General features: G+C 37.3%; 1 protein-coding gene across 1 annotated transcript in view; it reads left to right on the top strand.

Annotated features, from left to right (window-relative positions):
• The window catches only part of KCNH5 (potassium voltage-gated channel subfamily H member 5), a 304,115-nt gene that overhangs the window by 49,272 nt on the left and 229,293 nt on the right, over positions 1 to 25,550 (top strand). Inside the window, exons 4-6 of the mRNA XM_032344425.1 lie at positions 298 to 426; positions 12,026 to 12,141; positions 17,780 to 18,172. Coding sequence (XP_032200316.1) covers positions 298 to 426; positions 12,026 to 12,141; positions 17,780 to 18,172 — 638 coding nt within the window. The remainder of the gene's footprint in view (positions 1 to 297; positions 427 to 12,025; positions 12,142 to 17,779; positions 18,173 to 25,550) is intronic.

Here is a 25,550-nt window from a genome sequence, read left to right as displayed (position 1 = left end):
TTAAGTTGTGACCCTGCCCTTGTGCTCCTGCATGGTGAAAATGTCACTCTCAGCTTTACTTTCACATTTTGAAATTTTGGGTTGAAATATGTTTATTAATATTTGAGCAACTAGTAATTGATACAAAGTTAAAGGTTTTCTGTTTTTTTTTTTTTTAATTATGAAAACAGTTAAAATACTGTTGTTTTGGTGTTTGTTCCTGGCATAGCAGTTGGCAGCTAAAGAAAGAGGAGAGGCAGGAGACCAAATCATTGCTGTGGCTATGTCACCCTCTATTGTCCTTTCTGTCTCTTACAGGAACCCCTGTTTGGTTTTATATGCAAATTGCACCAATAAGAAATGAACATGAAAAGGTGGTCTTGTTCTTATGTACTTTTAAGGATATTACATTGTTCAAACAGCCAATAGAGGATGATTCAACAAAAGGTAATTTGCTTTTTCTTTAACTTAACTTTCCTTTCCTTTTCTTATTTCTTTCTTTCTGGAGAGAGTGGGGGAGGGGCAGAGAGAGAGAGAGAGAGAATCCCAAGTAGTCTCCACGCCCAGAGTGGAGCTGATGTAGGGCTTGATCTCATGACGCTGACATCATGACTGGAGCTAAAATCAAGAGTTGGTTTCTTTAATTGAGCCACCCAGGAGTCCTAACAAAAGGTAATTTTCAGACGAATGGCCACACTTAAGAATTAGGCTATTAAATATATAATTATTTAAAAATACATATTATTAAGAAAATACATTATTATTTAAAAAAAAAGTATAGGTTGAACTGGAAAACAAAATTTTACTGTGTGCTACTTCTTTTGCTTTACATTCATGCCAGTAATTATCCAGAATTAGTTTTATTCAGTCATATCACTTGAATGGAAATAGCATGGCTATCCAAAGTAGAATTAATAGGTAACTTAAATTATAATAAAAGACATAAGATAAGGTATAGGGAAGAAATGTCATAGAGCATTATTAATTCAGAATCAATAAATGGGAATTTCAACAACTTCTACCAGGATGAGCTTTGGAAACACAAAATATAACAACCTGTGAGAGGGTTTGGGTGAAGTCCTTTTAACATTACAATTGATCAGTTGATTGAATTTTGTTGAGTTGATTAGAGATTGATTAGTTGACTTTTTTCAGATTACTTTTCACCCTTTACTTATTCAGCTATCGTATTTTCTCTTGGGTACATGCTGTTATAGTATATGAAGAATAATTTTCTTATCAAGAGAGTGGCTGGCAAAATGCCAGCATCCAGAATGCAGTCTTACTGATTTAATATTCAGGAGGAGAGTTAGAGGAAGCAGTAGTCAGTGGCATATGCTTTTATCGCCTTTTCTATGTAACTAACTCTCATTTTATTCTCTCCAGTTATGTTTAAATTAAAAACTGGTATCTGATAAATGAAGAATTTCAATTACTTTTAGAAGTTTTTATGACATGTTGTTTTTAATAATCTCAGGAGACTAAAAATGAAATCTTCCTCTTTGCGTTTGGCATTGCCTTTTCTTACCTCTTTAAAAAAAACTGGCACAAAAGTTTAATCTTTTCTAACTGAAATCGTAATTGTAGACAAATTTTATAGGCTTATTCCTTACATATGAATTCACGTGTATTATACTTGGTCAGTTTTTGGTCAGTTTTTGATTAGCATCAAGTTGTAAGAGGGAAATTTTATAACATATAAACCGTTTAAAGTATAACATGGAACTACTTGTTTGTGAATGTTTCTGAAAATGTGTACATTAAGTCATCTCCTAGAAGATTGAATATTCACTTTTGGGCTCATTCTGCCTGTTCTTCTACCTTTACTCATAGACCCAGTGTCTAGAAGGTTTAGGATGAATTGAAATACTGTTTTAAAAAATAGAATAGTATTTAACCTAATAGTTAACCTAATAGTATTTAGTATTTAGTATTTAACCTAATAGTTAACCCAATAGTATTTAAGTTTAATGCTTGTTTGTTTTAAAATACAAGGTGCTCCATACAGTAGCAGCAGAATTTGTGTTCTCAAGCTTATATGGAACATTCACTAGATAGATCATATTCTGGCCATAAAATGCACTTGACCAATTTAAAAGAATAGAAATCTTAAAAGGCATTGTAGGTAGACCACAATGGAATTAAACTAGAAATCAGTAACAGAAAGAGAACTTAAGAAATCTCCAAATATTTAGAAATTAACCAATTTCTAAATAACCCAGGGTTCGAGGAAAAAGCCTTAAGATAAATTGAGAAACTATTTTGACTAACCAAAAATGAAAATACAAGTAATCAAATGCATGGGATATAACAAAAGTAGTGGTTAGATCAAAATGTATGTAACATTAAATGCATATAGGAGAAAAGAAGAGAGATACGAATTTAAAAACCTAAGCTTCTACCTTAGGGAGACAAAGAAGAGCAATTTAAATGAAAGCAAGCTGAAGACAAGAAATAAGAAACCTTAGAGCAGAAATCAATGAACTAGAAAATAGGAAAACATTAGAGAAAATCATTACAGCTCAAAGCTGGTTCTTTAAAAAGATCATCAAAGTTAATAAACCTCTAGCCAGGCTAACCAAGAACAAAGGGAGAAGGCATGGATTAACAATATCAGAAGTTAAAGAAGGACCATCACAACTCATCCCAAGGACATTAAAGCATTGTAGAGGAATATTTTGATCAACTCTGTAGCCACTGAATTGATAATTTAGGGGAAACGGACCATTTCTTTGAAAAACAAACTTCCAGAACTCACACTAGGAGAAATAGATAACCTAAATTATCCTATAGCTATTAAAAATAATAATTAATAAACTTCCAAAATAAAGAAACATCAGTGGATGTTTTTGTTTTTCATTTTTGGCAAATCTACAGTCTTTTCCAAAAAATAGAAGCAGAGAGAATTCTCCTCACTTGTTCTATGAGACCTCATACCAAAATATTCTATGAGACCTCATACCAAAACCAGAAAAAGACATTGCTAGAAAAAAACATTATAGATTAGTATTTCTCATAAGTATTCATTTAAAGATACTCAACAAAAATTGAACCCACATGACAACCAAGTGGGATCTATTCCACACATACAAAGGTAGGTTAACATGAAAAAATTTAAACACTGTAGTCTACCATTTCAACAGGCTAAAAAAAGAAAGAGCATATCATCATATCATTTGACATAGAGCAAGCATTTGACAAAATCCAACACCCATTCATTGTAAAAACTCTTAGCATTGGAGAAGTGTCTGTTCATATCTTCTGCCCATTTTTTTGTATGATTATCTGTTTTGTGTGTGTTGAGTTTCAGGAGTTCTTTATAGATCCTGGGTATCAACCTTTTGTCTGTACTGTCATTTGCGAATATCTTCTCCCATTCTGTGGGTTGCCTCTTTGTTTTTTTGACTGTTTCCTTTGCTGTGCAGAAGCTTTTGATCTTGATGAAGTCCCAAAAGTTCATCTTTGCTTTTGTTTCATTTGCCTTTGGAGACATATCTTGAAAGAAGTTGCTATGGCTGATATTGAAGAGGTTACTGCCTATGTTCTCCTTTAGGATTCTGATGGATTCCTGTCTCACATTGAGATCTTTTATCCATTTTGAGTTTATCTTTGTACAATGTAAGAGAATGGTCGAGTTTCATTCTTCTGCATGTGAACAGACACTTCTCCAATGAAGACATAGAAATGGCTATCAGACACATGAAAAAATGTTCATCATCACTAACCATCAGGGAGATTCAAATTAAAACCACATTGAGGTACCACCTTACACCAGTTAGAATGGCCAGTTAGCAAGACAGGAAACAATGTGTGTTGGAGAGGATGTGGAAAAAGGGGAACTCTCTTACACTGTTGGTGGGAGTGCAAGTTGGTGCAGCCACTTTGGAGAGCAGTGTGGAGATTCCTCAAGAAATTAAAAATAGAGCTTCCCTATGACCCTGCCATTGCACTACTGGGTATTTATCGCAAAGATACAGATGTCATGAAAAGAAGGGCCATCTGTACCCCAATGTTTATAGCAGCAATGGCCACGGTCGCCAAACTTCAACGGAAAGAACCAAGATGCCCTTCAACGGACGAATGGATAAGGAAGATGTGTGGTCCATATACACTATGGAGTATTATGCCTCTATCAGAAAGGATGAATACCCAACTTTTGTAGCAACATGGACAGGACTGGAAGAGATTATGCTGAGTGAAATAAGTCAAGCAGAGAAAGTCAATTATCATATGGTTTCACTTATTTGTGGAGCATAACAAATAGCATGGAGGACATGGGGAGATGGAGAGGAGAAGGGAGTTGAGGGAAATTGGAAGGGGAGGTGAACCATGAGAGACTATGGACTCTGAAAAACAATCTGAGGGTTTTGAAGGGGTGGGGGGTGGGAGGTTGGGGGATCCAGGTGATAGGTATTGAAGAGGGCACGGATTGCATGGAGCACTGGCTGTGGTGCAAAAATAATGAATACTGTTATGCTGAAAAAAACAAAACTCTTAGCAAAGTATGAATGGCAGTCTCAACTTGAAGAGGAACATCTATGATAAACGATAAACCTACAGTTAACAGCTGACTATCTTAAAGTAATATGCTTTTCAATAAAACATAAATACTTGTTAAATGATTTGTGACCTAACATATTTTCTTCAGATGAATTTCTCTTGCTTTCACACTGAATGACAGTAATACTGAGTAAAAAGCTTTCATGTCACATCTTTTCACTTAAATAATATTTATATTTATGTTTACATTTGAATATTATTTTCTCCCTTTAAGTGTTTTCTTGACACTGCTGAAGTTAGGGGGAGTACCATACATTCTCAGTTTTGATATGCTGAACATTGATGGTGTCAGTGTGTGTAGTCTATTTATGGAAACTGAAAGTTGGCAGCATTTTATAGTGAGATTGGGGAAAAGGTGCTAATATTGAATTGACTTTTATTTCTCAAGTTAATACCCTTCCATTTATCTGCTTACACCTCCATCTTTGTATCCTTACATCAGAATCTCAGGGTTCTTCATCAGGAAGATCTCTTAAATGCATATCTTGTTCTTAGAAAAAAAAATGGCATTTAAATAAACTCCAAACAACTCAGACCATTTCATTTTGAATGATATGCTTGATAGGCATGTAGATTAGAATTTGCAGGGAAAATCAGACCCCATTTTGAAAAGCATTAGAGAAGACTATATCTTTTCAGTGCCAGAATTGGTAGAGGAAGAGTTTATTTTAAGATTTTATTTATTTATTTGAGAGAGAAATAATGAGAGAGAGAGAAAGAAGGAATGGGAGGGAGAAGGTCAGAGGGAGAAGCAGACTCCCTGCTGAGCAGGGAGCCTGATGTGGGACTTGATCCCAGGACTCCAGGATCATGACCTGAGCTGAAGGCAGTCACTTAACCAACTGAGCCACCCAGGCACCTGAGGAAGAGCATATTTTAAATAGGCTTTTATTTTGAGACTTTTCCACATCTTTCAACTATATAACAGATTACTGAAAAAGTATTGTATAATATAACTATGAATGCTGTATATGAGCTTCTTTCTATTATTCATATGAGCTATAAAATTAATATGAAAAATTCAATAGAAATAAAATATGACATTAAATCCTATTTCTGTCCTACTATCTCTGTGAGGGTAGAAGTATAGGAAAATATGTTTGGAAATCTTGGCAGAAAAAATGTGTCTCTCAAATTCTTAGGTTGAGTTAAGGAGACCATGGAACTTTTGAGAAAGAGCAGACGAGATTTCATGATAACACTATAGTGTCGAAATGATTTAGGTCTGGAGCGTTGAATTGGGAGATGATAGATTTTTTTTAATTTAACTCTGGGTACCAGAGTTACTTAACATGAGCCTACTTATGACTTGTAGGAAAATTCTGTTCCCCTTGTTTATATATTTTACTGATTTTTTTTCCCTCAACCAAAAATTCTTATTAGACATACAGAATGGTGCAGGCACCTTGTAGGTCCTGGAGATACATAGTTCCTTCTCATTATAATGGAGAAGAGGGAGACAGATAAAAACAATCAAAAGAAAACTTCCAATATATGTTTACTTATCTTCTCATTAATATTAAAAACATGGTTATCAGGCACCTGGTTGGCTCAGTCAGTTAAGCATCTGCCTTCAGCTCATGTCATGATCCCAGGGTCCTGGGATCGAGTCCCACATCCTGCCTCTGCCCCTCTCTCTGTCTCTGTCTCTCTTGAAGAAATAAATAAAATCTTTAAAACAAAAAAAATAAACATGGTTATCACGTGAGAGGAACGATGGTGAAGAAGTGTTGAAGGCGTGGTGAGAGAGAAGTAGGTATGAAATGGGAATCTAAGAGGGTGGAGGAGTGAGTGGGCAAAGGGAATTTGGAGCTTTGCTGAGCACCAAGGTCTGCTTGGGCTAGTGATCATGAGTTCCACTAGCACCTGTGAGCATGATTATGTGTTTTGCTCCAACCATGTTTAGTCAAAAGTGTATAGATGAAGAGGTAATGAAGAGTTGGATTTCACCAGAGTTGGGTTTGATAAGGTGAATGAATTGAAAAGAATCAGGGCAAAGGATCAGGGAGCTGAGGCTGTTGCAAGGGACGATATACTAGGTGTTTGCAAGATTTTGAAAAAATAATTAGGTAATTGAGTTCTATCTAGGACATAGGAAATAATATTGTAAGAAACAGAATAGACAAGTGAATCCATACATTAGCAGGCTAGAATGGGACTTTTACTCCCAGAGCAAGGGTATTTTTACCATCCTTTTCCTCCCTCTCCCCCTTCCTCTTCCCTTCTCCTTCTTCTTCAGAGTTAGAAGACAATTTAATAAATTTGATGAAGGGCATCTGCAAATATATCTACAGAAATATCATGCTTAATGGTTGAAACATTGAAAGGTTTCCCCTTGAGATTATTAACAAAGAAGCAGTGCCCCCACAGCCACTATTTAGCACTTTACATTTGACCTTCTTAATGTGAAAAGGGGCCAGTTATTAGAGGAAGGGCCCAAGTCCTTCGAGGATTTGCCGTGGTTGGAATTGTTCAATTTCCTACTTGATTTGGTATTTTAACCAAGAAACTCAGATACATGGTTCAAAGACTTGAGTAAACTGGCTAATTCTGAATTTTATTTCTAAATTGTACCTGGGTTAGTAGCTATTAACAGGACGGCAGCCAACCAATCTGAGTGCACCTCTTCCTCATAATGAATCTTACGGTACCAAAACTTCATTCTACATTGATTTTTTTCCCCCTTAACAAGAATGGCACTGAGTGATATCCATGATACCTTTGATTTCTACCATGATGGATGGTAGTAAAAACCATGGAAAGGGAAGGAATCCAGTTTTGATGGAGTAGTTACTGTATGTCAGGAACTTTACATTATTTATCGCTCTTCCCTATAATTCTGAAAATTAGTATCATTATATCCATTTTACGGTTGAAGATCCTGACATACAAAGTGTGACTGATTGCCAGTCCCATGTTCTCTCTACTGCACCATACTGTCTCATCCTTTCCAGTGGAAACTTATTATTGTGGTTTGGTCGCCCCAACACCCTGCTCTCCTTTTTTCCTACAGCAATTAAGCACAAGTCACGAACACTGATTCTGACAGAATTGAATTGCTTTGAACCAAGAAATTTACTGATAATAATTTAAGGGGGCAAAGAATTTTTGCTATCTTTTGTTCTTGGTACTGAAGTCTTGGAACTATTGCTTAGATAATTAGTCGATGGTACCTGATTCATCATTTGTGATAATACAAAGGGGAAAAACGACAGCCAAGAAATCCATTCTGTTGATTATCCATATGTGTTCTAAAAGAGAGGGCCAAAATCTCTGCCCATTTATCCTGTACGGATATTTTCAAACAGATTCCAAAACTGCCAAGACACTCACAGTGTGAAATATCCTGTGCCAAATAGTTATGTCATCTTCATGCCAATAATTGAGACAAAAAATTCTTATAGAATGAAGCTAACAGCAAAAATAGCAACCTTCCCCTGTGGGAAGCCAATGGTTTTCTTTAGAGAGGAAACAACAGATGAAAAATGAGTAATTATGCCATGTAGTCTCTTTGGCCAAGAGTATAATTGTTTACCTAAGCTTTTCTCGTATAGATTAGAATCTTGTGTTGCAGTCTAATAGATTGATTTAACTGCCTCTGTGACTTCCTCTTATTTTTAAGATTAGGCAGTGCATGACAGAGAGGTTAATTGCAACCCAATAGAGCTAAACTAATGTTTTATTAAGAAGGAGTTGGCATCCTGAGCTTTTAGGAGAATGAATGTTCTCATAATTCCACGAACAAGTCATAGAGTGAGTATTAAGCTCTTCATATTCAGATGTCTGTTCACATTACCCTGTATCGACCACATCCAAGTAACATCAGCGAACTGTGCTGAATAATCAGTTATACCAGTGAGGTCTCTGTAAAGGTGAGATCAGTAAATGTATCGCTGGGAAAAGTTAGAACTGCTGATGTGTCTTTTCTTTTCTGACCTAGACAGCATGGCTGCTGAACTTCTTCAAAGTCTGACCGTATAGTGGGGGTTGATGACGGACCAACTGAACTAATTTAGTTAATAATGTAGGCCATTCCAGATGTGTCCAAGGACACAAGGGGATAGGCATAAGGAGATTCACTGGTGGTGATGTTAGGGATAGCGAAAAATCTAGAAACTACTTAAATGTCCCTGAATAGAACATATGCATGATCAGAAAAGAGCAAATGTCTAATACTTTGAGATGACAAAGGTGCAGGCAAGAATCAGTGCCATAGAGGTGGGTCTAGAGATGGAGGGACAGAAGGGAAATGGAGGGCTATCAATCATGTTTCTTATAGGTTCTGTTTATTCAGTAGCATTTGACAAGGTACTCCGCTGAGAGTGAGGAGAAATGGGTGCTCTAGGGGTCTTGAAAAAAGATGCTAACTGCTTAGAACTGAGGACTATAAGAAAGCCTGAACCCTAGCCACGATCCTAGGAAATGAGAGAACGCATGCTGTCTGGTGATTTGTATTCTTCCATGTGTCAATGAATTTATTCCTTCAATATCTTTTAATTTTTTTCAGAATATTTTCTGGATAAACCTTATTGTACTCTGGGAATAAAAATGGGCTTCTTACTAAATCTGACACTCAGATGTACTAAGATGTGTAACATCACTTGTCTTAGAAAAAGGAAGCTTCAATAAATATAACATTGCCTTGTAAGTTTCTAGAAATATTTAGTGCAATTCTAATACCCAGTCAAAGAAAGAAAGAAAAATGATCACAGGAAATATTTCAGTTGCCAACATTGTTACTGTTATTTGAAGGGACCCTTACCACTTTTACCCAACAAAGTGAAACCGTACCAAACCCAATGATGATAAAACAAAATGGGGCTTATTTTAGATCTGTTTTTTAAAGTTACAAATAAGCCTTAATCAGTTAATTAATGGCCTGTTTTAGGCCGGGACCTGATCAAGTGCTGAATACGGAGAGAACAATAGTGAGAACGGATGACATGTTAACAACTGCATAAGTGTTGCTTGTGCCATGTGAGATATGTAGCTTATGGTGTGCAAGCACAGAGGAGGGTACTTGTCTTATGAGTGGATCAGAGAAGCTTCTGGAAGGAGATAGTGCTTTAACTGAGTCTGGAGGTACCAGTAAATTGTTGGCTAGACAGGTGGGGCCAGGGGAAGCATTTCAGGCAGGCAGAGTGATATAGTGCATGAAGCCGGGAAGTACTGAATATCATGGGATGTACAGAGAATTCCTAGCAGATTTAGTTATAGTTTTGAATTTATTCTTTTTAAAATTTGCTACTGATTTTCATAAGGTTGAAATACAGAGTATTTATGAAGACGTAGAAGGAGATGAATGCAGAGCAGACCTCTGGGATCAGAAACTAAATCACCTGTATACCAAGGATATGCAACATTATCCTGGATGCCTCCAGGGATTTCTTAGAGAGTTTGAAATAGGGGAAGGGCATGGACCACATGTGTGCTTTAGAAAGCACTTTGGCAGCAATGTAGAGAGTTGCTTGGGGAGTATATGGTCAGAGAGCAGATAGAGAGTATAGTCTTTTAAGATGCTGCCTCCTAACTTAGATGGAAGATGATATGCTCCTTGACATATAGGGATAGAGAGAGGAAATTCAGCTTGAGTATTTATTAAAAAGTTATAGCCTATAAGGTTTAGAGATGACTGGATATGTGGATGTGGAGATAATAGTGAAGGAGGAGGATGAATTTCAAGTTTCTGATTTGGGCAACAGAAATATCGTGGGCCCATTCACCAAGTCCAGGAATACACGAAAAATGCAGAGTTGGAAATGGAGGGCGATGATGAGATCAATTTTGGGCATGTTGAGTGTGAGATGCCTGTAGAGTATCTTAGTAAGAGGTGACTAATGGCTGGCTAGCTACTAGATAGGTCTTGTGCTCAGAAGAAAAGTCTAGATTGGTGATATAGATTGCATATTTGTCTTTGACAATGATGTTAAGTTTGTTTTGTTTTGTTTTTTGTGTTTTTGTTTTTTTAAGCACATTACACAGGGTTAGTCTTAGGGTTACATTCCCAAAGGCTAACATTTTTTTTTCCTTCTGGTCACTAGTATAAAGTCCACTAATAAAGAATTAAGGGGCTTCTATCAACTGATGCTAGTTTACTTATTTTCTAATCCATTTGTTGGATACCATAGACAGAGCTGAATTGGTGGGGAAACACAAAGCTTAACTGAAGTCAGAATTAGCCTGAAGAATGTTATTAAAGTATGATATCATCTACCTAGTAGAGTTTGAAAGACATTTGACAGGTGTCTCCCCAGGATTTCTTCCTTCATGTTTTGTCACATTGTCTGAAATTTTATCATTTCCTTTACAGTCATTCCTTGGGACCATCAGGAGTTTTCCTTGTTAAGGAACTGTTTGACAGATAACCTAGTTAGGAACAATAGCATAAAAATTATCAAAAGGTCTTAATGGAATCTTGAATAAATTAGAGTCTTTAGGATATCTAGAGAAAGGATAATTGAGATAGGACTGGAGTGTGGTTAGTTTTGCTATACTTATTCACATCTCCTTGACAGTTCCTTGAAATTAATTATTTTAATAGTGGAAATTTGAGGCCTCAGAAGAATTTTCTTCCTCATTAAATTCACATCCCTTTCTCCCAGAAGTTAAAATTACTACTCTTTCAGAAAACAGTATTAGAGATTCTCAATATTTAAGGAATGATCTTTAGATTATCACTGTAGTTGTTAAGAGAGAAATAACATTTGTCTATGTAACAAGAAAGATGGAAGTGTGGTATGAACCATAATAGGTGAGATTTGTCAAAATTGGGCTTCATTTTCTTATGCATATCTATCTCCACACAATGCACAATAGAACTGTTTTCATTAGGCTGTTCTACTAAATGTCCCCCACCCCCTACTTTCAGGGGCTTAACACAACAGAGGCATGTTTCTTGCTCCCATTACAGTCCAAGGCAGGTGATCCTTGGCATATGACAATCTCCCATGCACTGATTCAGTGCTTTACCTTTCCTTGGGGCCTTCTTGTCACTTGCATCCAGCTGGTAGAAAGAGGAAGAAAGTGTAGAGAAGTCTTACTTGCTTCTTATGTTGCAGCATGTGCATGAGTAGGAGTGACCCACATCACTTCTGCTCTTATTCCATTGATGAGAACTAGGGACATGGACATAGCTAGATGCAAGGAATGCTGGGAAGGGTCTTCCGGGCTGGGCAGCCGCGTTCTGATAACAAGTCTATATAATGCAAGGGGGAGCACAGAGTTTTGTGGGCAGCTGTACCTTGGTTACTGAGATGATGTAATAGGTATGAGCAAAACACAAAGGTCATATATAGAAGTTGCTCATTACTTTATAGCTGCACCTGAAATGTGATGATGTCTATGCACAAATAAAATGCTTTAGATTGATACTTCTATTAGTTCTGGATGTTATGTGATTTCTGGGATCCTCTGAATATTAGCAAGAATGTTGGCTTCCATATTCAGTATATGTGAAAAACTGAGACTTTCTCTCCTTTCTTTTAAGGTTGGACAAAATTTGCCCGATTGACGCGGGCTTTGACAAATAGCCGAAGTGTTTTGCAGCAGCTCACGCCAATGAATAAAACAGAGGTGGTCCACAAACATTCAAGATTAGCTGAAGTAAGTGGGAGACTAGCTTTCCTTCCCAAGATCATGGGTGTGGTACATTTTTTCCCCCCCAAATTTCAGTATAGATGCTCTGGTGATTATTTTACAAGTACTTATCTTCTCATTATCTTTCCCCTGTGGAATTACAGAAATTTGAAATGTATCTTTTTATTTTCTCTTATTTTTGAAATGGGAAACTAATTCATGACATCCCAAGTGGTATTTGTAGAGGGTGAGGTTTTCTTTGAGTAAATGAGTTAGGATGTTCACTCTTCTCATCAGTTGATGTACGCAGCACACAGTCTTTGAGAGTTTTCTCTGTGCCTGGTACTCTATAAAGGATGTGAAGACAAATAAGCAGTGGGCTCTACCATCAAGGAATGAAAGGTCAAGCCGAAGAAACTGATAATAGGATGTGATAAACAGAATGTTAGGGTGCAGGGGGGAACACACACAAGAGCATTTACCTAGATTTGGGGCTCTAGGGAGGCTTACCTGAGTGAGAGGAAACCTGGGCTGAGTGAGTCTTGAAGGAAAAATACGAGACATGGGTAAAGAAGGACTGCAGGTCATTCCTGCCAGGGAGACCGGCATGTGCAAAGGCTCAGAGATGAGAAAGTCTGATTGACTTGAGTATGAGTTCAGTGTGGGTGAAGTCAAGTGAAGGAAACTTTAAAGTGATAAAGAGTGAAACAGTGGTGGTTGATGTCCCATGTGCTAGGGAAATGATATGAACACATTTGTGCTATAGAGAATACCTCTCCAAGGGAGATTGGTCCCTATGGTTTCCTTTGCAATGCCGTGTTTTTCTTGTATTAATTTAAAAACATGATTCTAAGAAGGGGGTCTATAGATTTCACCAGATTACCAAAAGGGATCTGTGGTACAAAAATGATTAAAAACCTAGTGGCTGTGTGTTGAATGGGTAGATAGGGAAACTAGTTAAGAGGACTTAAGTAGTAAATCAGCTAGCCTGACCATGGCTTTCAGCAAGGAACCCCAAAATGGAAGTGGGCAGATAGCAAACACTCCAAGATTAGAGTCCACACATTTGTTGATAGATAAGACTTGAATATGAAAAAGAGGATGAGTCCAAGACAACTGGGTAGATAGTGCTGTTGGCTAAAAAAATGGCAAATATAAGAAGAGGAGAAGGTTTAGGGGCAATGGTAATGAGCTCAGTTTTGGGCATATTAAGTTTAAAGTGCCTGATAGGAAATCTGAGTAAAGATGATACAAAAGCAGAGGGATTTCTGGGTCTGAATTGCAGGCCTTGGTGCCATAGGACTAGATGAAGTTTCCCAAAGAAAGTATATTGAAACCAGAGAGAAAAGGAATTCAGGACAGAACTCCAGGGCAGTTAGAAAGCTTTGTTGTTCACATGCCTTCTGTAATCATCCCTTGTCCTCCTCATGTGAATGACGCCAGAAACTAACTAAACTACAAAAACTTGGCTGAGCACTTAGTGGGCGCTCACAGAATGTTCTGAGGTAGCTTACTGAAGAAGAGAAAGATGAAATTCAATATTTATGTTCATCAGTTTGCTCTGCTGGAGAAAAGTGAGTCGGAGAGCTCCAGAGTAACTTTCTGAACTAGTGGCAGATATTAAATATGGTTTGGAGAGGGTTAGGAAGTAAAGTATGTTCCTTGAATTTGGAGGGCTCTGGTGTTTTTCTTGGACCATCGCTAATGGGGCACTTAGAAGGCTTCCTGCTCTGAATAGTACTGTTAGCTTGAGGAGAGATGAATACTTGGATGTGCAAACATGTTTTTAAAAGTCCTGGTAAGATATTAACATAATTAAATATTAACTACTACTAATAATCACAACATTTTGAAAGACAATATGCAATCAGGACAAGATTTAAAGCAGGCTATTTGAAACAACTTCCTTTGTCAATAATGCTTATTATAAAGTACTACTTGGTTTTAAAGCTTTCTTATCTGCCTTGAGTTGTCCCTTTTTTTCTACAAATCACACAAGTGGAGGGGCTTATTTCTGTGACTGCTGTCTTTTATAGTCATGATTACTTCTGGGTCTTAACAATACCTTATTCAGAGTTATTCTCTTTTCTGTTATACAACTGGGCAAGAACAAGAGGAAGGAAAAGAGGAAAACTTTTTAACTTAGTGCCCTGAAACACTCGTTTGTTTTTTCTTCTTCTGCATCAAGTGGGAAGTTTCTTTCCCCTCGATAGATTTTTTTACTTTTATTTTTGAGGAAATGTCACTCCTTTTTCTTCCCGTCTGATTTTGTTTTATTTTTGCATCACCTTTGGATTAGTGATAGTTTCTTTATTGGTCATCCCTAATCACAAAACTGACTCAGACACAGAACTGTTTTCTATCAGGTCATAGGCTTGATTTCAGAGAACATGAAGAAATAATGAGATTCTCAAAAGATATTTTATCTACATGTGCTCTTGGTCCAAAAGTTGAGACCCAGAAGAAGGACCACGTTAGCAACAGGATACTATTTCAAAAAATGTCACTCGGAGTCAGATAATTTGTTCAACCTGACAATTTGGATTTGCTATTCAAGTTCAGGTTTGCAGTTTTCCCAAGACGTACAAATTTTATCACAATGTCATTGGCACACCTATGTTTGGAGACAGTTCCTGGTTTCAAAGATCCGGGTGTCTCTGCAGGCAGTTCATCAGTTATCCACAGGAACTGACATCCTACAGACTAGCTTCAGCGGCTCACTTTTACAGGGGTGGAGATATATATCTGTAGCAATGTCATGTCCATGGTCCTGATTCTATTAGTGTCAGTGCTCTCAGATATTCAGAGAGAAGGAACGTGTTTGGTTTGGTACAAAAATATATCAGAAAATGTGTTTTCATCCCACGCCACCTAAGGCTCATCAGTTCTCAAAGTACAAGTGGAATAACGTCCGTAGTGAGATATTGAAGGATTGTTACTCAGGGCTTTATAAAAGCGCCCCAGAGTCCAAGTGAAGATTAAAGTCGTGCTCTGCATATGAGAGAGATCCAAGTGTAAGCATGAGTGTCCCTTTGTGGCAGATGCCATGTTCCTTCCCCTCCTTCCTCTCTGCCTGCTTCTCCTCCTCCTCCTCTTAGAGCATTTCTGGATCCTTTTGCATATGCAAGTCACTGTCTGAAGAACTGGGTCCTGAATGTTTAAGGGAATATCAGACAAGAGTTTTACCTTGGACTGTACATTACAACCACTCAGGAAAGGTTTTGGAAATAAAGATTGCATAAGATGAATTTTAATTAGTATCAGGGTGGGGGCCATTTCTAGGTATGAGTATATCATCATTTAAAAATTTTCTCCAGATGATTCTCTCTCATTTGTAGCCAAATTTAAGGGAAACTAACCCAAGGAGTGATCCCATTCCAACTCTAGAGATGACATTGTACATCCTGCCAGGGTGCTGAGCAGGGTCGACTTGTCTGTAAGCAGTGTGTGGGACCACAGAATTTATAGGGGTCCATGGGGTGTTTGAATTTCTATTAACAGTAGGAGGAAAAATTGAATTTTTAGGTAAACAAGTTGGATTTATAATATTTATTCTTCTTTGTAACAATACACTTGTAAAATGCAATTTTTATTTTGTTTTTTTATGGAAAAAGGGGTCCAGGGAGGCAAAAATGCCTAGGGCCCATGAAGGTCATAAATGCACCCGGGCACTAAGTTGATTTTCTAAGTCTGATTTCTTTGTGCTTCAACTATAGGCTATGTAAATATAGATGGTAAAATATTAACATTGACTATGAAGAAAATTTTCATGTTGAACTCAGTGAAATTGGAATGGATAGACCAGTGGCTATAAAGAGAAAGAGAAGCCATGATTATGTATGATTCTGTCTACATAAAGCTCTATCCCAACACGAAGCTTACATTCCTGGTAGGAAAATTTGTTGCTGAGGAATTTAAGACCCAATGGGAGAAATAAGGCTGGGATACTGATAATGAGGACAAATACATAAAAGTCTTTCTAAATAGTTGTCATAGTCCCCAAACAAAAAACAGTAGTTAAAATACACAACTAATGAGAATACTAGTGATGTTTTTCACATTTCATATATTAATAATGGGTATTATATACTTAGTTTTCAGTTACATAAGTTCCATGCACAAGAGAAACTTTTCAGGATAATCCTCAAGTTTCAAGAAGTGCTAGTTTTGTTTTGCCTTGTGGCATTTGAGTTATGTGCTAATAGGCATTTTTGTTTATATCTATTCTTATATTCAGATATTTAATGCATTTATAACTTTATGATAACTTTTTGACTGCTACCTTCTGGATCCCATTACTCCTAGAGACACTGAACACTTGGGTATATACGATGACAAAGCTGCTGGAAATATTTATCAAAGTCCCATTTACAAACTCCTTAACCCATAGGTTTACTTAGCCTTAGCTTCATTGATGGCATGGAGCAGAACTCTCTGATTCATTCCTTCAACTCCTTTTCACAATTTCCAAGGTCCAGGTTCTGGAAAGCAATACAAAGTCTGTGTTACTTTTGCCCAGGGCTGCCCAGGTCTCTACTCTTGCTCTGTCATCTGCTTTTCCCCTTCTTCTCTTTAGTTAGACCTGCTTAGAGTAAGTCAAAGTTCATATCACCTTGTAGTAAAATTTTTCTGTCAGTCAAAAAGGTATGGAGAAGCAAGCCTGAGTATTTAGCATTTTTTATTTCCCCAAAGTGAACATGTGTCTGGACAGGAAACAATGTCTGGACAGTTCTATAAGTACTGACTGAAGGGAGAATAGGAAAAAGCAGGCTATAACATTTACGACCCTGATATCACTGTGCCACTCACTGGACCCCTTACTGAGTCCCAGCAAGATCACCAGCATTGTCATCCTGGGGTTCGGGGAGGACATCAGTATCAAAGTTATGTTCCCTGAGGTGCTAAGTATGTGTGAAGAATGGATAATGGTGAGTCACCCACATAACTGTTGGACAGTCAGTTAGAGATGTGTGATTTTAGGCAGGGTTGCAAATGAGTGTACAGAAAGCAATCTCAGAAGTGGATGTCCAGCAGTGCCATAGATCATTGTTGGTGCTGGCGGAAGTCATCAAGAGGATGTGACTGCTGGCTGATCCCAGAACTGAACCCAGGCAACTGGAGATTCCTTCCAGTCCTTGGAATGTATCCTCTGCCCACCATTCCCACAGTGGGAGCCATTTTCAAGGACATAGCCTTGAAAGAATAGGATGTTGTTGAGGTCATTTGGACTGTATGTGACTGGATCCAGTTAGGGTATCTACTAAGTTTTTAAGATTCCGGTGGGTGGGTACGGAGGTCCACTTGTCTTACCGTTTCCTGTGACAAGCCTTGTAAGTATGTTCCCTTGCTTATTAAACCACCATCTAACGTTCTGGAATGGTCTTTCCTTTTCTTTGTTCTCTCCTTCTGCTTGGTGTTTGGGGACCAGTTTGTGAACCAACAGTTGGCCAGTGGAGAGAAAGCCAGATACAAGAGCAGACAGATTAACTTCCTTTGAACTATTTTTGGTACAACTCAGAAGACAGGGACAAAACTATAGGGTGTGACTGGTCTTGAAACTGGGAGTCATGAAAAATACACTGTGGTTTGACTTCCAGTAAGTTTGAATTCATTACTAATTGCAGAGATGTCCAAGTCATTTATATACACATTATCTCTCTTTTAGGTTCTTCAGCTGGGATCAGATATCCTTCCTCAGTATAAGCAAGAAGCGCCAAAGACGCCACCACACATTATTTTACACTATTGTGCTTTTAAAACTACTTGGGATTGGGTGATTTTAATTCTTACCTTCTACACCGCCATTATGGTTCCTTATAATGTTTCCTTCAAAACGAAGCAGAACAACATAGCCTGGCTGGTGCTGGACAGTGTGGTGGACGTTATTTTTCTGGTTGACATTGTTTTAAATTTTCACACGACCTTTGTGGGACCTGGTGGAGAGGTCATTTCTGACCCCAAACTGATAAGGATGAACTATCTGAAAACTTGGTTTGTGATCGATCTGTTGTCTTGTTTACCTTATGACATCATCAATGCCTTTGAAAATGTGGATGAGGTAAGTTTCTTTTTTTTCTGAGTACTATGGATCATGTATTTTGAGAAAATTAAGATAAAAAGAGTTTACAAATAATCCAAACTTCTTTTTAGCAACCACTTTTAGCCTTTACCCTACTTGCCATAAATTATAATATTCAATGACTTTAATTTTCATCTGCTTCTTTTTCGTGCTTTCTGGTTGATAATACCAATTACTAGGACAGTGGTTGTTGTTCAAAGTTGCAGTTTGAAAAGGTGGGGGTTGTGGTTGGAGGAGGTGGAACAGAAGAAAAGCAACAGCATTTGGGGGTCAAATAACGTAATGAATTAGGTAATTGATTAAAAGAGATGAAACAGATGTATTTTCTTTGGACAACAGATGTGTTCTATGCATCTATAAAACTTTTGACTCCTCCTCTCCAGATATATATGGTAGCAGTGCTTGAGTTAACTAAAAAATAAACGAACAAACAAAAAACAAAAAAAAAACTTCTATGGAAAATCCTCAAATTTTTGCCTTTTTGATTTCTTCTTTATAGCCTTTGTTTTAAATTTTGTCTAAGTACATTTGTGGTTAGAGACTATCTTGGATGACTTCTGATGTCTGGTCTAGTTCAAGGTTCTCTTCATTAAGTATTATCTGCACAACTAGAAATACTTAAAATGTGGAGGCACCTGGGTGGCTTGGTTGGTTGGGCAGATGACTCTTTATTCCAGCTCAGGTCATGATCTCAGGGTCCTGGGATTGAGCCGTGCACTGGGCTCTGCATTAAGTGGGGAGTCTGCTTGAGGAGTCTTTTTCTCTCCCTCTGTTCCTCCCCCTGCTTGCATACTCTCTCCTTCTAAAACAAATAAATCTTAAAGGAATACTAAAATTGTGCAATATCTTTTTTTTTTTTAAAGATTTATTTATTTGTCAGAGAGCATACAAGCAGGGAGAGCAGAGGGAGAGGGAGATTCAGGCCTCTGGCTGAGCAAGGAGCTCAATGTGGGACTCAGTCTGAGGACCTTGGAATCATGACCCGAGCTGAAAGCAGACGCTGAACCAACTGAGCCACCCAGGCATCCCTAAAAATGAGTAATATCTTAAAAGACCACTTCATCCAGGGCTTCCTAGCTTTTAACTTAATAGTGGATGATTTCTAACTTGCTACAGCAAGCTAATAGGATGCAACCAATAATCTCAACTAATAATGTAAAAATGAGTCAATATAGAATGCATCTATTATTAAAATGTGTTTGTAATTATGATATTACAAATTTAATTTCCCCAAAGATTCTACTCTGTCCTTGTAAACTGCTCAGATGGAAATCTCTACTATGTTGTTGTTACTCTATGTATGTTGGAAGATAGATAGAAACTATTCAGTGACTTTTTTCCCATAAAATTTCTATACTCAATTAACTTTAGTAATATTAAAAAAAAAACGATTTTCCTGAAAGTTAAGTGTAGATACTGTGTTTTGATGCTGTACGCATTACTTTAAAAATTACGGAAAAAAGAGGAATTATAGTAAATTGTTTCCTAATTTCAGATTCCATTTACATGCTTTTAAAGGTAGATTTATTTCTTTCTTATTTACCTTCTGGAAGGTGTTGAAAGGAGTTAATTTTGAAAATGTGAAATATGATAAGGAGATGATAAGCAGTGTATATTTCACTTCCTGTATGAATTAATATATTAAGATGAACAGATTAAGATTTCAGTTATTTAGAACATAGTCATAAAGATTTGAATAACAATCAAAAGATTGGTTCAGTTTATACATAATACACTAAATATTTACAAAATAATAAATGCATTTAACCTAATGTATAAATAGATCAAGAGATCCTCAGCCTCATGCATATTAAAATGCAAAGTAAAACTACAAACTATACTGACCTACCATTTTCACTTTTCACACTGTTGTAATAAAAACTTTGTTAACACACTAGGTTGGTGAATGTGGTAGCTAAGAAGGTACACCGTTTAGATTGTCTTTCGTGAAAACCTGCTGTCTGGAGCTCAGTTCATAGCTTCCTGGAACCTGCTCTTGGTTTGGGAAAGCCAATTGTTAGCATCTTTTTTAAACTCAGCACTCATTCAGTGAGTCATCGCACTGTCCCTCTAGTAGCTTGAAACTGACCATTGTGGGAGTATTTATACTCAGAAAGCCCAAAATGCTATAAATAAAGGCGTTTTTTTTGTTTTGTTTTGTTTTGTTTTGACTGACAGCTGCTGCATTTTCTGATCTGCTGCAGTTCACAAACTGAAGCCATGTTTCCTCCAGGCTACTTTTAGCCAATAATTAAGGATGGTGGTAATATTATAATTTAGTCTAGTCCTATTCAATGCAGAACTGCTCTAATGAGAAACTTTTGCTCTGGGGCTCCCCATTCACACATGTCAGAACTACATTTTGGTTCGGAGGCTCCTACCTCCTCTGTTTGTCTTTCCTAGACCTTTCTAGACCTAGACCTTTCTCTCGGTAAAACTTGCACACCTAACCCTGACTTGGCAGAACTCCATAGGGGACCTGCACTGAGCGACGGTATGGGCATGCTCATACATTGCTCAAGGGAGTATAAGTTGGTAAAACCTCTTTGAAGGAGGATTGACAATATCTCATTTTGAAAAAAATAAAACAAAAACTCTAGAGCAAACCACTTTCAAATTACTTAGGGAATTCTTTTGTTATTTGCTTCCATGTCAGCAAACAAGATTATATACAAATATGCTATTTATGGTGGAATCTTAAATCTACTATGGTTGTTTTCCTGTACTTTCCACTTTCCTGAGAGTTAATATACAGCTGGATTTATTGTTTGCTTCGTTTTTTGTACTTACCGCCAATTCAAACTCTAAGCTCCTTGCCTGTGGTCTACATCTTCTCTCATTACATTGATGCAATCAGTAGTCAATCAACATTATTTTCTTAAACAAATCTTTCTTTACTGCCCCCTCCCACATGATTGACTTTGGCTAATTATAATATTCTAGGCTAGAGATAATTAGGATTTCTGACCCTTTATGCGTGACTTGTTCTCTTTTTGAAAGTTTGGTGTATCCTCTCTGACCCAGAGTTCTGAGACTTTCTGACCATATGCCTTAGTGTGGGTCTGTTTTCATCCATTTGGCTGGGCAGTGACCGTGGCCCTTTTCAGTCTGGCAAAGTGTGTCTTCTGTCTTCATTTCTTTCTCCTGTGATGATTATCTCCACCCTTTTTTTTTTTTTTTTTTCTTGCTGGAGCTCCTTTTTTTCAGATACTGCACCGTTTGGACTAGTCTAATTTTCTTTTTCTTTTCTCCTATTTTCCAATGCTTCCTATTTTTGCTCTCCCATCTGGGAGATTTCCTCAACAGTATTTTCTCACATTCTTTGTCCCTAATGATTGTTTGTGCTTAAAGTCTATTTGGCTTGATACTAGCAGAGCTACATTAGCTTTCATATAGTATTTAGTATATATATTTCTATATTAAAATTTTTTTATTTTTAGATTTTATTTATTTATTTGACAGACAGAGATCACAAATAGGCAGAGAGAAGTGTGTGTAGGGGAGCAGGCTCCCCACCTAGCAGAGAGCTCCATGCGGGGCTTGATCCCAGGACCCTGAGATCATGACCTGAGCCGAAGGCAGAGGCTTTAACCCACTGTGCCACCCAGGTGCCCCTTCTGTATTTTAAATTTTATTATAGATTATTATACTCCAACTGTATCTTCTATAGGTAACATATAGATTCTGAGAGTATAACTGACAAGCTTAATCTGTATATTTATCAAAATTAATTGCATTTTGATTTACTTAGAGAATATTCTTTTCTACTTTAAAATGCTTTTTCTTTCCTTTTCTCTATGTTTTATTTCCTTTTTCTTTTTTACTTCCATCTTTTGGATTGAGTTTTTTCTTTCATCTACTGGATTCCCTCTACGAGTTTGGAAGTTTTTTTGTTAATTGATTACTCTTAACATTTTTATTTATTTATTTTTTAAAGATGCTTATTTATTTATTGAAGAGGGAGAGATCACAAGTAGGCAGAGCAGCAGGCAGAGACGGGTGTGGGGGCAGGAAGCAGGATCCCTGCTGAGCAGAGAGCCCAATGCAGGGCTCCATCCCAGGACCCTGAGATGATGACCTGGCCGAAGGCAGAGGCTTAACCCACTAAGACACCCAGGTGCCCCATTTTTAGCATCAATATGTGGCTTACTAGTATCTTTACTTGCCTCCTAATTAGCATCTTGTCTCCTTTTACATTATTATTGTCTGGTATTTTGCATCTATATTGTTTTTAACTTTCTTTTCTAATTAATATATTGTTGTCTTATTGAATTCCAATACTTAATTAGATATACCCACATGTCTGCTAGTTTCTTTGCTCACATTATTTTATGTATTTTTGATTTTCTGCTGGTTCAGTTCCTGTGGGTTGGCTGTGTATTATCTGTTATATGACATCCAACTCTCTGGAACATATTTCTTCAGGGAAACCTTACTACGTTATGTTAAAAAAAATTCAACTGAGTAAATTTTAAAGATCATATTGGCTTTATTTAATGATTCATGAGTTAGGTAGCATCCCATCTAACAAATAGAAAGTAGCTCTGAGGAGCTGTACAAAACAGAAGACTTTTACAGGCAGAAAGGGGCTAGACAAGGACATTATTAGCAGAGTGGGTTATTTCAGGCAATGTCACCTTCCTTTAGGGGCAGGCAGTGAGTCCGTCAGGCAGGTTACCTCACTACTGCTGACCAGGTAATTCCAGACGGACTGGTTAAGATCACATTCTTGGGAGAGGCTGAAAGTGCCATTAAGTTGGTGTTAAGTCTTGGTTTGTTGACATGGACTTAGCACAAGTGACTCTATTTTGGGCCTCTTGTCTTTTTAAAAATGATTATTTCCAAGCAACTGTAATGAATATCTTCATTGTATTTCATCTTCATTTATGTACATGAGTGCCCATTAATGTAATTAAAGCTATTTTTCTTTTGTTGCTTTGTATGTGTTCATGAGTGCTGTACTGTTTGTTGTGTGATCGGGGACTTAGGCCTTCCCTAGGACATGTTTGTTTTGAGCTTTTGGGTAGTTACTCCCACTCTCAGTTTCTGTGTCTGTTAGAAAAGAAAGGGAATACCTAATTATTTATACCACAGGGTGGTTATAAGGAGCAAATGGGAATAGAGACAGGAATGGATTTTGCTTGTAGAATTTTGCATTTTTTAGGGGATGTTATTATTTCATGTGTGTATGTTTGCTTCCTTAGCTTGATTATATACCTTGTGACTGTGAAGAATGTGGCCCATCTCCTTGATAATCCTTTATTACTCTTAGTGCATATCAATGGCTCACTGACCTGAAGCAATGAAGTGTTAGTGAGGTTTTAGTAAATTGTACAATGACATAAAACTTAAGAATGATGAAGTGAGCTGGTGGTGGCTGGGGAATAGCAGAGTATGAATCTGAAAATAGCAGTTTAATCCGTTAATGTGATATGGGTGCAGGACTTAATAACTCTTTATTTTCATGATTGTCTCATTTGATGTGCTCTCTGAAGTGTAATTTGATTTACTAGGAATTCATGAACGGGATATGTGATTCTGTAAGAGAGCTGTGAGGCACAGAAGGCAGCATCCATTAGAGGAAAGTATTCTGTTTGAGAAGAAGTAATGCAGATTTCCTAGGAACCATAACACAGGGTTAAAAAAAAAGTTGTCACTAGGAATCCAAGGAATAGAATCAAGCTCTTTTGTAGGCGCATTTTACAGCTCTGGGTGGTCCTCAGAACCTGATTTCTGGGAGGCTGGGGGGACCTGGGCACTGAATTATATAGGGCATCAGAGAAAGATATGGCAGCTGAAGATAATACACGATTTGGTAGTGTGAGCTTAGGCACACGCTACATAGATAAAGTGTAAGTGGTAAACATGATAAACTAGGTCATGACAAATTGAAATGGGGGAAAAGATCACTTATGTATTGTTTTAGGAGGCAAAATGAATGAGACAGCTATTGCTAAGTAGAAATGTATAAATGTTTTTAATTTCCTGAAAATCTTATGTAAAATGATTTCTAAATTTTTTTGCAGATTATGCCTGAGTTATTGTGTTTAAGCGTACATTGTTTACAGTGCAGTTTTTTTGTTTCTTATCTAGCCATCAAATCAAGTATTGGAAATTAAAGAAGCTAATTATGCTTGTAGATTTTGGTGACTTTTTCAGCCTCTGATCTTTTTTTCTCCCTTCAGTTGAATCTCGGGCCCTCTACCAAATATAGCACATTAGAAATTGTTATTTAATACAATTTGGTTGCTATTACTTTTTTATTAAAGCCTACAGATAATTTAAAATAATGTTTCAGTGGTCAGGGCACCTGGGTGGCTCAGTCAGTTAAGTGTCTGCCTTTGGCTCAGGTCTGATCCCAGGGTCCTGGGATCAAGTCCTGCATGGGGCTCCCTTCTCAGTGGGGAGCCTGCTTCTCCCTCTCTCTGCCTGCTGCTTTGCCTACTTGTGCTCTCTATCTCTCTGTGTCAAATAAATAAATAAATAAATAAAATCAATCTTAAAAAAAAAAGTTTCAGTGGTACAGATAGGGACTATTTAATATTTCTTTTTCTTAGTTTTCCTAAATTTAATCTAATTAAATGCATAGAAACCCTGTCCAGTCCACCTTGGAATCGATTGATTTTTCTCATCTGTGTGTTTGCAGAGATAATGGACTTTTTTTTTTTTTGATAATGGACTTTATTTTTAAGACCAATTTAAAATTCACAGAAAAATTGAGAGGAAGGTATAGAGAGTTTCCATACAGAGATTGCCAACCCCCACCCCCCAGCCTCTCTCATTATCAACATCCCTTACCATAGTGGTACATTTATTACAATTGGTGAACCTATACTGACACACTGTTATCACTGAAAGTCTATGCTGTATGTTCTGTGGGTTAGGATAAATGTATAATGACATGTATTTACCATTACAGTATTATACAGAGTACTTCCATTGCCTTAAAAATTCTCTGTGCTCGGCTAATTTAGTCCTTCCTCCTCCCCTTACCCCTAGCAGTCACCGATCCTTTTACAGTCGATACAGTTTTGAATTTTCCAGAATGTCATATGGTTGGAATCATATAGTATGTAGCCTTTTCAGATTGGCTTCTTTCATGTTTTAATATGCATCTAAGGTTCCTCCATGTCTTTTTATGGCTTTGGCTCACTTCTTTTTGGAGCTCAATAATATTAGATTGTCTGGATATTTTTCTACTGAAGGACAAACTGGCTGCTTCCAAGTTTTGGCAATTACGGATTAAAGCGCTGTAAACTTTGTGTGTAGGTTTTTGTGTAGGAGTAAGTTATCAGCTCATTTGGGTTAATTCCAAGAAACACAATTGCTGGATCATATGGGAAGATTATGTTCAATA

The sequence above is a fragment of the Mustela erminea genome, chromosome 5 (genome assembly GCF_009829155.1).
Source record: "Mustela erminea isolate mMusErm1 chromosome 5, mMusErm1.Pri, whole genome shotgun sequence".
In the NCBI taxonomy this organism is placed as follows: Eukaryota; Metazoa; Chordata; class Mammalia; order Carnivora; family Mustelidae; genus Mustela; species Mustela erminea.
The sequence above is the reverse complement of the archived record's forward strand: the minus strand, read 5'-3'. Positions and strand labels throughout refer to the sequence as shown.